The sequence below is a fragment of the Hyperolius riggenbachi genome, chromosome 8 (assembly GCF_040937935.1).
Source record: "Hyperolius riggenbachi isolate aHypRig1 chromosome 8, aHypRig1.pri, whole genome shotgun sequence".
NCBI lineage: Eukaryota > Metazoa > Chordata > Amphibia > Anura > Hyperoliidae > Hyperolius > Hyperolius riggenbachi.
Genome location: NC_090653.1, coordinates 144,510,072 through 144,528,195, shown reverse-complemented (window position 1 = coordinate 144,528,195; position 18,124 = coordinate 144,510,072). Strand labels below are relative to the sequence as shown.

The following is an 18,124-nucleotide window of genomic DNA, read 5'->3' as shown; positions in this document are numbered from 1 at the left end:
TTTGTTCCTCTGCATGAATGCCTTAGAGAATTTTGAGCAGTGTTTAGGGTCATCTTGTTGAAAGATCCAGCTTTGTTACTGATTCCTGGACCTTGGTCTCCAGAATCTGCTGATACTGAGTGGAATCTATGCGTCCCTCAACTTTGACAAGATTCCCAGTCCCTGCACAGGCCACACAGCCCCACAGCATGATAGAACCACCACCATATTTTACTGTAGGTAGCAGGTGTTTTACTTGGAATGCTGTGCTCTTTTTCATCCATGCATAACCCCCCTTGTTATGCCTAAATAACTCCATTTTAGTTTCATCAGTCCAAAGCACCTTATTCCAAAATGAAGCTGGCTTGTCCAAATGTACTTTAGCATACCTCAAGCGGCTCTGTTTGTGCTGTGGGCGGAGAAAGGCTTCCTCTGCATCACTTTCGCATACAGCATCTCCTTGTGTAAAGTGTGCCGAATGGTTGAACAATGCACAGTGACTCCATCTACAGCAAGATGATGTTGTAGGTCTTTGGTGCTGGTCTGTGGGTTGACCCTGACTGTTCTCACCATTCGTCGCTTCTGTCTATCTGAGATTTTTCTTGGTCTGCCACTTCGAGCTTTAACTTGAACTGAGCCTATGGTCTTCCATTTCCTCAATATGTTCCTAACTGTAGAAACAGACAGCTGAAATCTCTGAGACAGCTTTCTGTATCCTTCCCGTAAACCATGATGGTGAACAACCTTTGACTTTAGGTCATTTGAGAGTTGTTTTGAGACCCCCATGTTGCTACTTCTCAGAGAAAATTAAAAGAGGAGGGAAACTTACAATTGACCCCCTTATATGCTCATTCTCATAATTAGATTCACCTGTGTGTGCAGGTCAGGGGTCACTGAGCTTACCAAGCCAATTTGAGTTCCAATAATTAGTTCTAAAGGTTTTGGAATCAATAAAATGACAACAGTGCCCAAATGTATGCACCTGTATAATTTTATTTAATTATTGTGCACTTTCTGTAAATCCAGTAAACTTAATTTCACTTCTCAAATATCACAGTGTGTGTCTCCTATATGATATATTTAAGTGACATTTTTTATCGTAACAACCAACGATTTATACAGGAAAATCATGAAGATTAACAAGGTTGCCCAAACTTTCGCACCCCACTGTATCATTGCTATACACTAGGCATATATTTTTAACACAGTTCAGCATGAAATGAAAATATAATTCAACTTGAATGCTAGAGACCTTCTGACTCATCCCATAAAATCATTTTTTCTGAAAAAAAGCTTTTAGCCCTCTTAAAATGTTGAGGGAACCTTGTATTTAATATATATTGCTTTATATATGTATTTAATATATATTGCTTTATATATTGCTTTTATTGCCAAATATTCATTGCCATAGAAATCTAACCAACCCCTTAACACCTACTCCATATGTGTTTAGTCTCTACAAGGGAATTGAGATCCACTGCTTCCTGTCATTTATACACTAGGTGGAATGTCCATATCAGCTTGCATGCTAAACTAATTGCAACTGACAAGCTGACTTTTCTACCTCTCCCAGACCTGGTGGGTCAAATAAGGGGAAGATGATAATGTGTTATTGTGTTATGTGAAAGCACCACTGTCGTGAAAATCTTAAAATTTAAAATATATGTAAACATACACAAATAAGAAGTTCATTTCTCCCAGAGTAAAATGAGCCATACATTATTTTTCTCCTATGTTGCTTTCACTTACAGTAAGTAGTAGAAATCTGACAGAACCAACAGGTTTTGGTCTAGCCCATCTCCTCATGGGGGGTTATTAGGGATTTCTTTATTTTCAAAAGCTTTTAGTAAATGGTAGTTGCTCTGTCCAGCTGTCAAAAAAGTGTACGGTGAGCAGGGTGGCTGGCCAGCATCTTTGCATAAATCTTTTTAGGGAGTGTCTTTATAAAGAATAAAGGCCATGCTAAGAATCCCCTATGGAGAGACGGGCTAGCCCAAAACCTGTTGGAAATGTCAGATTCTACTACTTGCTGTAAGTGACAGCAACATTGGAGAAAAGTAATTTATGGCTCATTTTACTCTTGAAGAAACAAACTTCTTATTTGTATGTGTTTATATATATTTTAAATGTTAAGAATTTCGTGACAATGGTCCTTTAATATTATTTTCTTCTTTTTTTGTTCTTTCTACTAGTGTTGTACCTTTCACTCATGGTTATCAACATGAAGGGTCATATTTAGTGTTAGTAATCTGTTTATCATGCTTCTATAAGTATTTCAAGTGAATTAAGGACCTGATTAGAAATAGTTTGAAATATATTTCAGCAGGTTATGACATTCAGGTCCTTAGATCACTTGGTAACCTCTAATGTAGGTCCGGTCTGCTAATTTTTTTGATGTTGTTCTTTAGTCTCTGTTTCCACTAGCTGCGAATTGCATCTATTTACCACAGGAGATTTTAGATATGGAATCCCAGCCTATTGAAATAAATAGGTTGCATCTGAATCACATGCAGGGGGAAAAAAATATGCACACTGCAGTTTTACGCAGCATGCATCCAAATCCCCATTGCAAAGCGATATGGATGCGAATTTACATCAGCACAGGTTCAGTCACCGTGTACATTTTGGAAACAAACGCGGCACGCCAGGGGAATTGCAGCCACATTAATAGGTGCCATCCTAATAGTGTTGATGAGTGGGAGATCTGCTGTTTATGTTGCCCTATTTCTGCAGTCAATGGGAAGAGGTTTTTAGCTTCTTTGTTCAGAACAATGCAGTTCCTCAATCACAGACACCATTTCTAGAATGTCACACCGCACCCTAAAGTGAGGCATGCAATACAATAAAAGTATGCCTTTAGTGTTTAAGGCCGGGTGAGATTATTGCATTTTATGTGCTATTTTAAGTTATTTATTGTAATCTGTATAATTCAAAAACGAAAACTATTGACTAAAAAAAGACAGCTGTATGCCAGTTTGTATGTAAAAGCCCCTTTTAAGAATAGCAATTTAAGGGTGTAAGGTGTACTGAGGAGAAGCAAAATTCCACTCCCTTTACTCCTTCTCTAATCATATGCATACATTCTTATGGCAGGTGGCTCAGTCAATGTGATAAAGCATGGCCTGATAGTGTAATTGTTGAAATTATAAATACATTTTTAAAAAATCTTAACATAGATGCTTAAAAATAGAGTTTTTTTGTTTTGCTGCAAACTAAATGTCACATATGTCAGTGCTACACAAGCCACAAAATGATTAAAAATATGTTTACCTTTCCAGATAGTTTTCTCTTCTGCCTCAATAGAGTTTTTTCAGACAAGTTTTTATTTCCCTTTCAGAATAAAATGTTGTGCCTTTGTGATGTTATAGCTCCTACCTGGGTCAAATTGAGTCATAATGAATATTGCTGACTGGTTGGCAAATACGGCATTGGGTCATTGCAATCATGTTCTCTCATGATGTGCTCATGATCCAATTCCCTTTTTCTCCTAAGTTTTCTCCTTGGAAATATTTTTTTCATCTTCTGTTTAAATTAAAAGTTGCACTCTGAAATTGAAAAAGTTGGGAAAATGTACTGTGAAAATTATTCTGAGTATTGTTTTTGCTTGCTGGTGGCATAAAGGAATCATCAACCAAAATTGTCTGCCCCATTGTAAAGGATAGCGGAGATGCCGCCGCATGGATAAGCGGCATGGCGGCTATCTCCGCGTATCAGCCAGCGGCCTCTGCCGTGCAGCTACATGCTGCTGCTTTGCCTGGTCCTTCTAGTGCACATAGATTGAGAGCTATGCGCGCACCAGACGACAGGCCCTTTATGCAAGTAGAAGGGGAGTCAGCTGATCAGCCGGTCAGCTGACTCCAGCTGTGCTCCGGATTGGCTGAGTGACTGGGGTGGCGCTGTGGAGCGCTTTGAGTATATATAGGACCAGCCTGTCAGTTGCTGGTTGTCTGCTGTTGCAAACTCTAACCTTAGTCAGATCTCACAGTGTGTTAGAACCAGCTGGAGCTGGGAATTCACACTTAGTCAGTTTCTGTTGATAGCTTAAAGTACTAATTGCATTGTGATATTTGTGTACTATTCTTTAGTCTAGATCCCAGGTGTTGAAACCAAGGACTTCACACCTAGACTAGGATATTGCTAGATTGCTACTATTATCTGTTATGATCCGCTTCTCGGGAGATCTCCTCTTCTCATTGGTGTTGCACCAAAACACAACACTACATTGGTTGTTCTGTGTCTAGCTATACTAGTATTATTGGTGATTCTGCAGATCACCACATAATCAGGTATAGCATCTGTATTATTGGTGATACTGCAGATCACTAATATTCAGAAAAATCTGTGTTGCTGACACCAATCGTTACAGAACAGCAGACCAAACATTATGGATGCACTGCGCAGCCAAGTTAAAGGCCTTGTCACCTCTGTGAATAACCTCATCGGAGTGATTGATGCCCAACAGATTGAGATCACACAACTGTCAGTGCAGGTCCTTCAAACAGCTGTTAATACAGTGTGATCCCCTCCAGTCACGGACCTTCGAATGTAAGTACCTGAGAAGTTTTCTGGACATAGATCTGACTTTCAGAACATTAAAAATTGGGTGCTATCTTATTTTAAGTTGAGGCCTACATTGTCAGGAACTGAGCCTCAGAGGGTAACATTCATAAAGACCCTTTTGTCAGGAGATTTGCAAACCTGGGCATATAGCTTTCCTGCTGATCATGAAGCATTATCCTCAGTTCAGGAATTTTTTAAGTCCATGGCCATTATATTTGAAGATCTGGATATCGCTTCCACTGCTGAAAGGAAGCTTAAAACTCTCAGGCAGGGTCGTGATCCGGTAGAGGTTTATGCTGCGGAGTTCAGAAAGTGGGCTGTATCAGCTAGATGGGGAACATACGCACTGTTATACTGTTTTCTGTCAGATTTATCTGACGCAGTTTCTGATTTGATGTTAGGACATTCTGAGCCCAAGTCCATAGTTTAGACAATGCAATTTCGTTAGCTGTACGTGTAGATCGTCGCTTACATTATCAGAAGCAAACCCGTGGTAGAAATGCTGTAAAATATGTCTCCTACGCTTCCGCTCCACCCTCGTTGCCTCCGCCTGAGCCGATGCAAATCGGACATTCCAGATTGACGCAGGTGGAAAAGAATCGCAGAAAATCAGAAGGACTATGTCTATACTGTGCTGAGGAGGGTCACATGGTTCAGAATTTTCCTAAGAAGTCGGGAAACGCTGCCGCCTAGGTGTAGTCAGAGGTAATACCCTAGGCGAGCAGTCTTTACCTCTAAACAATAACTGTCTGCTCCTTCCATGTTCCATTACATGAGAAGCTCAGACTATATCCACTGAAGCCTTCGTGGACTCCGGCTCTGCAGCCAATTTTATTGATTATGAGTTTGTAAAAAAATTGGGGATTCCCTTACTCCCCCTAGACCAGCAGATTCTGGTCACAGCGGTGGATGACTCTCCATTACAGAATAGTGTAACGATCGGTGTCAGCACACAGAGAGAATCTGATTATTGATGATCTGCAGAATCATCAACAATACAGATGTATACCTGATTATGGATGATCTGCAGAATCACCAATAATACAAGTATGACTAACCTCTGGACACCTAATAGAGTGTAAGTGTTTGGTGTAACAGTAGGCTATCTCCCGTGAGGCGGGAGATACAGGCAGCTAAACCAAGAACCACCTGAGGGGCAGGTGGCCCTGGGAAGTGCAGGAACTATCCCCTAGAGAGAGGGAATAGAGAGGACCTGGCAACCAGGGATATCTGGAGATTAGATATAGACTGTACTGCAGCCAGGGGACTCCAGGAGAAGAGGCCACTGGCTGCTAACAGGCCGGACTCCCTGAGGAGCAGGAGTCCTAGTTGCAACTGACACTAGGTTGCATTGTGTCACTGCTAGTACAGATAGACTGAGCACTCAAGGAGTGAGTGACAGCCTGGAAGGTCAGCAACATATGAGCAGATAAGGTACAGAGACAGAAGGCTGATTCGGTAACCGGGTACAGGCAGGGTCTGGCAACAGGAAGGCAGATATGCAGGGGTACCGAATCAGAAGGCAATAGAGAGGTTGACAGAGCAAATAGTCATAACAGAAACAGAGCAGAGTCCTAGTCTGGGGTGTGAGGTCCATGGTCTCGACACCCAGGAACTAGTCTAAAGTATAACACAGCAATAACACAGTAATCCTAAGCTTGGGTGTGAGGTCCTTGGTCACAACACCCCGGGACTGGTCTAAAGTATAACACAGCAATGACACAGTAATCCTAAGCTTGGGTGTGAGGTCCTTGGTCACAACACCCCGGAACTGGTCTACAGTATAACACAGCAATGACACAGTAATCCTAAGCTTGGGTGTGAGGTCCTTGGTCACAACACCCCGGAACTGGTCTAAAGTATAACACAAGCGTAATCTGGCTTAGTGTGAATTCCCAGGTCCACCTGGTTCTAACACACTGTGGGATCTGACTATGGTCTGAGTGCTCACACGTATGTATTCGCAACGGCAGACAACTTGAGACTGACCAGCGAGATCTATATATAGTGAAGCGCTCCTCAGCGCCACCCAGCTCTCTTCAGCCAATCAAAGCCTGCGCTGGGATCAGCTGATCAACCTGATCAGCTGATCCCTCTCCTACTGGCATAAAGGTCCTGCCTCCCAGCGCGCGCGCGTGCGTGTAGCTCTCCATCTGTGTGCACTAGAAGGCTCAGAAAAACCAGACGCATGCTGCTGTGCGGAAACCGCCGGTCTGAACGCGGAGACAGCCGTCCCGCTGCCAGACCGCGCGGTGGCATCTCCGCAATCCATTACAAATAGACAGCCTCTTTCCAAAACCCGCTTATTAATGTGCAATATAGGGGTATTACACAAAGAGAAATTACAGTTCCTTGTCCTGCAAATGGCAACCTCAACCATAATCCTCGGTATGCCCTGGTTGCATCTTCACTCCACTCAGATTGACTGGGCTTCTGGTAAACTACAGAGCTTGTCAACCCATTGTCATCATCATTGTTTGGAGAGAGTTGCTGTTTGCGCTACCAAGATACAGGTTAAAGGAGTGCCAGTACAGTATGCAAAATTCGCTGACGTGTTCTGTCCAAAGTCTGCAGATAAACTCCCGCCTCACAGGAGTTTCGATTGTCCCATAGAGTTAAGATCTGGTTGTATGCCTCCTAGAGGTCAACTTTATAATCTGTCAGGACTTGAGAAAGTGGCAATGCAGGAGTACATTAAAGAAAATCTGGCCAAAGGTTTCATCCGTCCTTCCCGGTCACCAGCTGGGGCTGGCTTCTTTTTCATACAGAAAAAGGACGGTGGGCTTAGACCCTGCATTGACTATCATGGTTTAAATAGGATCACAGTAAAAAATCGCTACCCGTTGCCACTCATTGATGATTTGTTTGCTCAGGTGACAAATGCCAGTATCTAAATTAGACCTACGAGGTGCATACAACCTAGTACGCATTAGGGACGGTGACGAATGGAAGACGGCGTTCAATACGCCCGACGGGCACTACGAGTATCTGGTCATGCCCTTCGGGTTGTGTATTGCCCCTGCCGTCTTCCAGGAGTTAATCAATGAGGTTTTCAGGGAGGTACTGGGGAAGTTTGTGCTAGTGTATCTCGATGACATACTGATTTTCTCTCCTAATCTGACAGAGCATCGTAAACACGTCAAGTTTGTGTTAAGGAAACTAAGACAGAATTCACTGTACGCAAAGCTAGAAAAATGCCTCTTCGAGGTCACGACAGTTCCTTTTTTGGGATATATTATCTCCACTTCTGGTCTCTCCATGGGTTCAGAGAAAGTCTCTGCTCTTTTGGAGTGGCCTCAACCTGTAGGATTGAAGGCACTCCAAAGATTTCTTGGTTTCGCCAATTACTATAGAAAATTCATCAAAGGGTTCTCCTCGGTAGTGTCACTACTCACTAACCTTACCAAAAAGGGGGCTGACACTTACCACTGGTCGACAGAGGCAAAGTCCGCCTTTGCCACACTGAAAAAACTGTTCTGCTCTGCACCCTTTCTGAGACATGTGGATGTCACCTTCCCCTTTATAGTTGAGGGCAATGCCTCAGAGATTGGGGTTGTGGCTGTACTGTCTCAGCGCTCCGGTTTGCAAGGCAAATTACACCCATGTGCCTTCTTTTCTCATAGGTTCTCTCCTGCCGAGAGGAAATACGATATTGGCAACCGAGAGCTCCTGGCCATTAAGTTAGCCTTTGAAGAATGGCGCCATTGGTTAGAAGGGGCAGAACATACCATCACTGTTTATACTGATCATAAAAACTTGGAGTACATAGAGGGGGCCAAGAGACTTAGCCCTCAACAGGCCCGTTGGTCCTTATTCTCTTCAAGATTCAGATTTGTAATAACGTATACACCAGGTAGTAAGTATGTCAAAGCAGACACGCTATCTAGGTGTTTTGAGCCAGAGACAGTTCAGCCTTCAACCCCGGAGACCATCCTACCTCAAAAGGTGATGTTGGCAGCAACCGAAACCTGGGAGGACTGGATGGCTACTTTAAAACCTTATCAACAGGACATTCCAGAAGGAAAGCCTGAGGGGGTTATGTTTGTACCACTTCCTTTTCGCCTACAACTTTTACAATTATTTCATTCCCATAAGAATGCTGGGCATCCCGGGGCAGCTCGGACCCAGGATTTATTGGCCAGATGTGTATGGTGGCCTACACTGGCACTTGATTGTAAAGAGTTTGTGAGGGAGTGCTCAGTTTGTGCTAGAAGTAAGCGCTCTCGTCAGGCACCAGTGGGTACATTACAACCCCTACCAGTGCCAAATGAACCCTGGACTCATTTGTCAATGGACTTTGTAGGAGAACTTACCAAGTCTGAGGGCAAGATGGTAATTTGGGTGGTAGTTGATAGGTTCAGTAAGATGGCTCATTTCGTTCCTCTGAAAGGACTCCCCTCGGCCCAAGAGTTAGCTGATCTCTTCATCCAGCACGTTTTCCGGCTGCATGGCATTCCGGAGAATGTGGTGTTAGATAGGGGAGTCCAGTTTGTGGCAAATTCTGGAAAGCCTTTTGCCATCAGTTAGGTATGGACCTCTCATTTTCATCAGGCTACCACCCAAAGACCAATGGTCAGACCGGGAGAGTTAACCAATGAACAATTCCTCAGATGTTATGTGGCAGATGCACAGTCAGACTGGGTAAAGTTCTTACCATTCGCAGAATTTGCACACAATAATCTGAAGAGTGCCTCTTCAGGAGTTTCCCCTTTTCAGGTAGTTTCGGGAAAATCTCCCAAGTTTTATCCATTACCTATGGCATCTACACCATTCCCGGCCCTGGAGGATTGGCAAAGGGCATTAAAGGAGATCTGGGTTCTGGTTAAGAGGAATTTGGGAAAAGCTTTCCAGACTCAGAAGAAACAGGCAGATAAGAGACCGTCTGTAGAGTGGAAGTTTTCTACAGGGGCCATGGTGTGGGTATCTATGCGGCATTTAGCATTAAAACAACTGTCACCTAAGTTAGGACCCAGATTTGTAGGACTATACCCAGTGTCCAGAAAGATTAATGAGGTCACGTATGCGATTGATCTCCCAGCCAGTATGAGAGGTGTGAGATCATTCCATGTTTCACTGTTGAAGCCTGCGGTGCACGTGGATTCCTCCCCCCCCCTCCCCCCCCGTGATGGTTGATGACCAACCTGAGTATGAGATCGAGAAGATATTGGATTCTCGTTTAGTGCAGAATTCTGTGCAGTATCTGGTTCATTGGAAGGGGTATGGTCTGGAAGAGAGAACTTGGGTGCCAGATTGTCGCATGCACGCTGAGGAATTAAAGAAAGAGTTTCATGACTTACACCCTGAGAAGCTGGGTAGGAAGTGTCCGGGGTCCACTCCTCAGGGGGGGTACTGTAAAGGATAGCGGAGATGCCGCCGCATGGCCATGCGGCATGGCGGCTATCTCCGCGTATCAGCCGGCAGCCTCTGCCGCGCAGCTACATGATGCTTTGCTATGATGCTGCTTTGCCTGGTCCTTCTAGTGCACATAGATTGAGAGCTACGTGTGCACGCGCCAGACGACAGGACCTTTATGCAAGTAGAAGGGGAGTCAGCTGATCAGCCGGTCAGCTGAATCCAGCTATGCTCCGGATTGGCTGAGTGACTGGGACGGTGCTGTGGAGCGCTTTGAATATATATAGGACCAGCCTGTCAGTTGCTGGTTGTCTGCTGTTGCAAACGCTAACATGCTAGTGCTCAGACCTTAGTAGATCTCACAGTGTGTTAGAACCAGCTGGAGCTGGGAGTTCACACTTAGCCAGTTTCTGTTGATAGCTTAAAGTACTAATTGCATTGTGATATTTGTGTACTATTCTTTAGTCTAGATCCCAGGTGTTGAAACCAAGGACTTCACACCTAGACTAGGATATTGCTAGATTGATACTAGTATCTGTTATGACCCTCTGCTTTCCTGACTAATCTCCTGCTTGCTGATTCAGTACTTCTACCTATCTGATTACTGCTGCCGACACTGCCTGTACCTTACTCTGAATCAGCCTTCTGTCTTTGTACCTTATCTGTCCGTGCGTTACTGACCCTGCTTGTCTGACCTTCCTATTCCCACTAGTGGGTCTAGCCACTAGTGAGGAATTGCTAAGCTGGCACCTACTTTCTAGGTGCTCAGTCTGGCAAATACAGTCTGCAACACTTGCTCCTCAAGTGTCTGCTAGCTGCAGTAGAGTCTTAATCACCCGCTTCTCGGGTGATTATCTTTGTAGCTCAGTCAGTGGTCCCTGCTCCTCAGGTGTCCACTGGCTGCAGTACAGTCTGAATCCCCTGCTCCTCAGGGGATTCCTGGCTGAAGGTTTATCTGCAATCATCTGCTCCTCAGGTGACCATCCTTGCAGCACAGTCAGTGGTCCCTGCTCCTCAGGGGTCCGCTGGCTGCAGTACAGTCTGAATCTCCTGCTCCTCAGGAGATCCTTGGCTGTAGTGTGGTCTTCTATCACCTGCTCCTCAGGTGGCTATCCTTGCAGTACAGTCAGTGGTTCCTGCTCCTCAGGTGCCACTGGCTGCAGTGCAGTCTGATTTCCCTGCCCCTCAGGGGATTCTTGGCTGCAGTATTGTCTGAGTCTCCCGCGTCTCGGGAGATCTCCTCTTCTCATTACTGTTGCACCAAAACACAACACTACATTGGTTGTCCTGTGTCTAGCTATACTAGTATTATTGGTGATTCTGCAGATCACCACATAATCAGGTATAGCATCTGTATTATTGGTGATACTGCAGATCACCAATAATCAGAAAAATCTGTGTTGCTGACACCAATCGTTACACCCATGCTATACTTACCCGAAGCTTACTCCAGCCCCTTGCAGCCAACATGTCCCATGCAGCATCTCCACTCACAGCCGCTGGCCCGGGGGTTTGCCGTATGCAGTGGACAAAGTGGATTTGATTGACAAGCGGCTCGCGCAGGTGCCGTAAGGACGACATCGAGGTCGGCCTCTGCACCAGCGGGGCCCCCCAGGCCAGTGGCTGCGAGCAGAGATGGGGAAGCTAATTTTGATTGATGATTCCTTTAAAGACATTTTATTTACTGTATATTGTGAAAATATCACATAGGAGAAAACTTAGGAGAAAAAGTGAATTGGATCGGACCCAATTATCTTTTGAACGTAATGTTTGCAGCCTTACTTGTGATTCTTCTTAGTCGTAGATATTCACTGACTGTGTTTAATACCTTATTAAATCAGGCCACGTTTTGTTTTGCTATGTGAGAGAAATCACCATTTAGAACGTTAGTCAGTTGACTGATTTGCAGCTAAATTATTAGGAAATGCTGTTATCTTGATTAGCCTCATTTGTTTATTTACTCTCTCGTTCGTTTCTGTTTTTCAGTTTGCTCCCAGTTTTCACGCGGTGTGTATGCCATCTTTGGCTTCTATGATCAAATGTCCATGAACACCCTGACATCCTTCTGCGGAGCCCTACACACATCTTTCATCACACCAAGCTACCCAACAGACGCAGACGTACAGTTTGTCATTCAAATGCGACCAGCACTTAAAGGAGCCATCCTAAATCTACTCAGTGATTACGACTGGCAAAGATTTGTGTATCTGTATGACACTGAAAGAGGTAAAAAAAAAAAAACTAAAATACTGAATTCAAGATGTTGTGTGCATTTTTCATATGCAATGTGTCTTAACCAATCCTCTGTTAATAATTCTATAGCAATGATTCTACTTCTATAATGTTACATAAAGGCCACAAAGTCACTTTACGTAAACGTGAAGTTAAGCCTAAAGCTAGACATGTATGGAAGATGCCATTGCTCATTGCCTGAATTCTGTGCTGATCCTCTGACTTAAACATTTTCTTAATCAGTGGACCAGAATGAATCCTGTATTAGCGATCTGATTCCCAAAAGCCCTGATGTGCACAATATTTATGTAAAATGGGCCCCCAAGCAGGACAGTGTGCGATTATGCCATTGTACATCATACATTTACTACCTGCTTGCTAGTTATCACTGTGCCCTTATATGATCCAGGAGACTCACAGCATACTGCAGGCTTTCATCACTTTAATCATCAAAAGTGGAGATACTATATTCGAGCAATTGAAATCTTGTTATGAAGTGATTTAACTGCCTTTTGTCATTTACAGCAAAATGTGTTTTCTTTAAAAGCAGTACTCAATCATCATTTTTATTTTTAAATTAGCCTTTTGCCGACCGCCAGTATTTGAAGCATATGTTTTGCTTCAAATTGAAAAAAATAAATAAATGTGGTTTTAACCCATTCTCTCTGTATTCTGCCTAAATGTCACTTTCATCACCACAATTAGTCATGTGACCATGAAGGTCATGTATACAGATGCTGAAGCTGGAAGCTGTAGCATGGCCTTGGAGATAAGTGCCTGCACAAAAGCATGCAGACATACAAAGCAGAGTCAGTCAATCAATGCTACTGGATCCTGGGGAATGCACAGCAATTGGAGAGGGGAAAGGAGGATTCCTCCAAGTGTCATTGTACCAGGAATGAAGTAGAAATAACATTTGGAATTAATACCTATTCATTTTCATGTCCTTTACCGGCAGTAAAATCTTGGAATAGTGTTCAGATTCTGTATTCAGACAGAATTATTGATTATTATTATTATTATTATTATTATTATTATTATTATTATTATTATTATTAGTATTATTAATAATAATAATAATAATAATAATAATAATACCGTATATACTCGCATACAAGCCGAATTTTTGACCCCCAAAAAGGGGGCCAAAAGTTGGGGGTTCGGCTTGTATGCGAGTCATGGTGGTCCGCGGGTCCCCCCCTCTGCTGGTCCGCGGGTCCCCCGCTCCCCCCATGGCCGCCGCCGCCGCTATTACCTGGCTGCATCTTCTATTTCAATCTCCGTTATTGTAAACATTCAGAGCAGCGCGCCCGGCGCTGCTACTGTGACGAGGCAGGAAAGAGCGTCCTGTTACTATGGGAACCGCTCTTTCCTGGCTCGCCGCTCGTCACAGTAGCAGCGCCGGGCGCGCTGCTCTGAATGTTTACAAGAACGGAGATTGAAATAGAAGATGCAGCCAGGTAATAGCGGCGGCGGCCATGGGGAGCGGGGACTGGCTAAACTGGGGCACGTAACTAGCTTTACTGAGTGCTATACTAGCTAAACTGGGGCGCTATACTAGCTATACTGAGCGCTATACTAGCTAAACTGGGGCACTATACTAGCTAAACTGAGGCACTATACTAGCTAAACTGGGGCACTATACTAGCTATACTGAGCACTATACTAGCTAAACTGGGGCACTATACTAGCTAAACTGGGGCACTATACTAGCTAAACTGGGGCACTATACTAGCTATACTGAGCACTATACTAGCTATACTGGGGCACTATACTAGCTATACTGAGCACTATACTAGCTATACTGGGGCACTTTACTAGCTATACTGAGCACTATACTAGCTATACTGAGCACTATACTAGCTAAACTGGGGCACTATACTGAGCACTATACTAGCTATACTGAGCACTATACTAGCTAAACTGGGGCACTATACTAGCTATACTGAGCACTATACTAGCTATACTGAGCACTATACTAGCTAAACTGGGGCACTTTACTAGCTATACTAAGCACTATACTAGCTGTACTGGGCAGTATACTAGCTAAACTGGGGCACTTTACTAGCTATACTGAGCACTATACTAGCTATACTGAGCACTATACTAGCTAAACTGGGGCACTATACTGAGCACTATACTAGCTATACTGAGCACTATACTAGCTAAACTGGGGCACTATACTAGCTATACTGAGCACTATACTAGCTATACTGAGCACTATACTAGCTAAACTGGGGCACTTTACTAGCTATACTAAGCACTATACTAGCTGTACTGGGCAGTATACTAGCTAAACTGGGGCACTTTACTAGCTATACTGAGCACTATACTAGCTATACTGAGCACTATTCTAGCTATACTGGGCACTATACTAGCTATACTGGGGCACTACCTACCCATACTGGACACTTTACTAGCTATACTAAGACACACTCGGGGAATAAGGCGGCCAGCATTTCCTACCCCCGGCTTATATGGGGGTCAATCATTTTCCCCTGGTTTTTCAGGGAAAAGTTGGGGGGTCGGCTTATATGCGGGTCGGCTTATATGCGAGTATATACGGTAATACTGTTGTTATAATTATTATTATTCTTTATTTATAAAGCGCTAACATATTAAGCAACACTGTACAGTAGTAAGGGGAGACAATACAACATTGAACAATATAACACAAGGACATTACAGCGTTAAACAATGGTACAAATGAGTGAAATAATAAACAATGGTTTGCAGATTGCAAGGTAGGGATAAATATTGCAGATAAGTCAATAACTCCATATGGTGGTGGAGGAGAGCCCTGCCAATTAGGCTTCCAATCTAAGGCCTCGTTCACATTACACGCATTGCCGTCTGTATTTCGGCAATGCATGCGAGAGGCAGACACGCACGGCATCAGAAGTGCATAGACTGCACTGTCTGATGTTCACACTGCATGCCTTGCGACCAGTGCAGTCCGCAAACGCATCCTGCACGCATTTTTTGCCCAAACACATGGCTGTCCCATTCACTACAGTGAATGGGAATCAGCCACGCAACGCATGTTCAATGTGTGTTTGTGGGGTGGGGGATTTGAGCTGTGAAGATGATGGATAGGCTGTTGTGAAAAGATGGATCTTTAACTCCTGCTTGAATGATATTTCTTTAAAATGGATAAAATGAAGTAGGTAGGGGTGGACTTACCCCTCCAAAACAGACACAAAAAAATTTGCAGTTTTAAGCAAAAAACAGTTTATGTAATTGAATATGTAAATAAACTGATTTTTGCTTAAAAAGGCAATTTTTGTGTCTGTTTTGGAGGGGTAAGTCCACCGCTACCTACTTCATTTTATCCAAATAGATAGAAATAGATAGCTGCCCTGATCTGATAGACTAAAATATTATAGAACGGTACTGCAATATTTCCACTGATTAATGATGCGATCGATTTTGGGCCAAAAGCAGTCAAATGCTTCGATGAAGTATGCTAGAAAATGTCGGTCAAAAGTGCTTGATTGGGTACACGGCAAAGACGGTGTTTGATATCGTGGCAACTGACGTATGCGACAGAACCCAGACTTCTGCCCCCCCCCCCCCCATTGTAAAATGCTTGGTGCCAGTGCTGTTTACATTTTCACCTGACCAGCTGGCAAGACTCCTGGGATCTTCCACTGTCACCTCTGTTGCCAAGTGCTTGTGCCAGGCATGTGAGTGTGGCATCACAGCACTCATGGTAACGGGGTGACAGTAAATGACATGTAGAGTCGCATTGAGGAGGAATATATTTTGCCAGGGAAAATGTGTTTTCTTTGATAGGATAGTAATTGTTGTTCACAGCAGGGGCACAAGGGAAGGGGGTTGGGGGTCATTTTACACTTGAGAGGTGTCCAGGTAGGCAGTGAAGGTGTTGAAATCTATCAGGAATCAGTCTGCAGTGTATGGGTAGGCATCGTATGGGTAGCCATCTTTCTGATCAGATTTGATCTGCCCATACATCCTTAGATGTAAAGGCACATTTAGGTCTGGTTTACCAACTAACAACTGTGATTTATAGGGTGTATTGCGTGCTTTGTGGAACTGTTATAGATTTACATGGCTACAACACACACAATTGCTCACTCCCAGCTCTAGCAATTGCCTAGCTTTATCTGGTCAGCAGGTGCCTGTCAGCCAATCAGGTGCACAGTTATACACCCTTTGCCTGCCATACAAAATCTAGCAGGAATTGCATAACTTAGGCAGCATGCAGGTGGGAAGCTTCGGTTGGACGTAATTGTATATTGTTGCAGCAGGACTGCCCCCATGCAGGCATCCAGAGATTTGTGGAGCCTGTGACCACATTTTCTTATCTCAAAAATGACAAGCAGTGTTTCTGTTGAAGTCTCAATCTACTCACTGACCGAATATATGGGCTCCTGCGACAGCTGTCATTTTGTTGGAGTCTCAATCTCCACACAAGGTGACAGGAAATTTGGATGACAGCGACGGCTGGAAAACTTGGGCGGCACATAGAACACAATACTCATTGCGGCTCCCTGGGGACAATCTTGGTGCTAGAGATGCATGATATAGACAAAGTGCTGGGAGCAACAGGATTGTGATGGAGATAGTGGGGAATGGATACGTTACTGTATTTGACTGTGTAGGTGTACATTAGTGTTAGGAGAAGTAGGTAGAGCTTGATTAATGTTAGGCTTAGTGTATTTAGGCTTAAATAACAGTAGGTTAGCATTAGGAGTAGGTAAGTGGGTTAGGCTTGCGCAAAAGGTGGATCAGCGCATCACCAGGCCGCCTCCGAATGGCCTCGAATCAGAGGTGCGCTGAGCCCCCCCAGAAACTGCGAACGCACCTTGAACCCAAACGGAAGCTCTGCATATACACCAAAAGCAAAGCTGTTGAGTGGGAGCAGCTGACCAAAAATGAATTAAAGTAGTACATGGCAAGGAAATGAACAGCTTTACTTAAAAACAGACAAGTGCCTACCTGCAAAAGAGTGCAAGCCCCACTTGTGGGATAAAATACACACCTAGCATACACATGACCTGTCTACCACTGGAGGATGCTGGTTTCTGTAACAGCTTGCATGCAACCTATTAAGTACTCGTCCCTCCCACTGCGAAGAAGTCAATCCTCCATGGGAGGGGACCTAACACTAACTAAATCCTAACCTATGTATATGCATAGCCTGGGTGCAGCTAATCAAGTAAATTCGAAAATTGAGTGGGTTAGGCTTACTTAGTGAAAAGTTAGTGATAGGATTAGATGGAGGGAGGGTTAGTGTGAGAGGAAGGTAAATCAATAATAGAATATTGATAAAATTATTGATATTCTATTATCATTATTAGCCATCTCTCAACAGTAGAATTTCAGCAGAATTGCTGACATTTTACTTGTGACTTCACACAGCGCCCAAATTTCAACTGTACTTTTTTTGATGAATGCTGCACACAATACACTTATGTTGACTCTAATCATCCATATCTAAATAGGAAGTGCTGCACAACCACCGGGAACCCAGTCTCAGCTAATTCAAAGGCCATCTCCAAGGGTCATTGTACCCAGAGCCGAGACAAGGTTTTCCGACACCCAAGGCTGAGACCCATCACTTCCACCCCAGCCGTCACACACTGATTGCTATTAGACTAAGTGGCACCCCCAGGGCCCAATACCTTAATCTCTAGTTTTCTGGTTTGCAGACACTGCCATGTATCCCCATGTCTTATTTCTCTCTGCTTCAAACATAACGGGCTTGATTCACAAAGCGGTGCTAAGTGTTAGCACGCTTGTGAAAAGCCCTTCAGCACGCCTAAAGTGCCTGTGTGCGCTAAGACGTTTGCGCCCGCTGTGCAGTGCGCCGAAAACGTTGCGCGGTGCGCCGAAATTGTTGCACGGTGCACTTTTAAAGTCGCACCGTTCGTGCGAACAATGCGATGTTTCGCGCGCAGAGGTGAATTAGCATGTGAACGGTGTCACATTAACACCGCACAGCGCACCGATTTTGGCGCACCGCACAATGTTTTCG

The 18,124-nt window shown here is 44.0% G+C and overlaps 1 protein-coding gene across 7 annotated transcripts in view; it reads left to right on the top strand.

The window, feature by feature from the left end:
- The window catches only part of GRIA3 (glutamate ionotropic receptor AMPA type subunit 3), a 604,867-nt gene that overhangs the window by 173,498 nt on the left and 413,245 nt on the right, over nucleotides 1-18,124 (top strand). For 6 of the 7 annotated variants that reach the window (XM_068251187.1, XM_068251183.1, XM_068251184.1 and 3 more), the window contains one exon: nucleotides 11,878-12,117. In XM_068251187.1, coding sequence (XP_068107288.1) covers nucleotides 11,878-12,117 — 240 coding nt within the window. Of the gene's footprint in view, nucleotides 1-11,877; nucleotides 12,118-18,124 lie in introns of those variants that run through there. The other variant, XM_068251191.1, reaches the window with a different exon arrangement.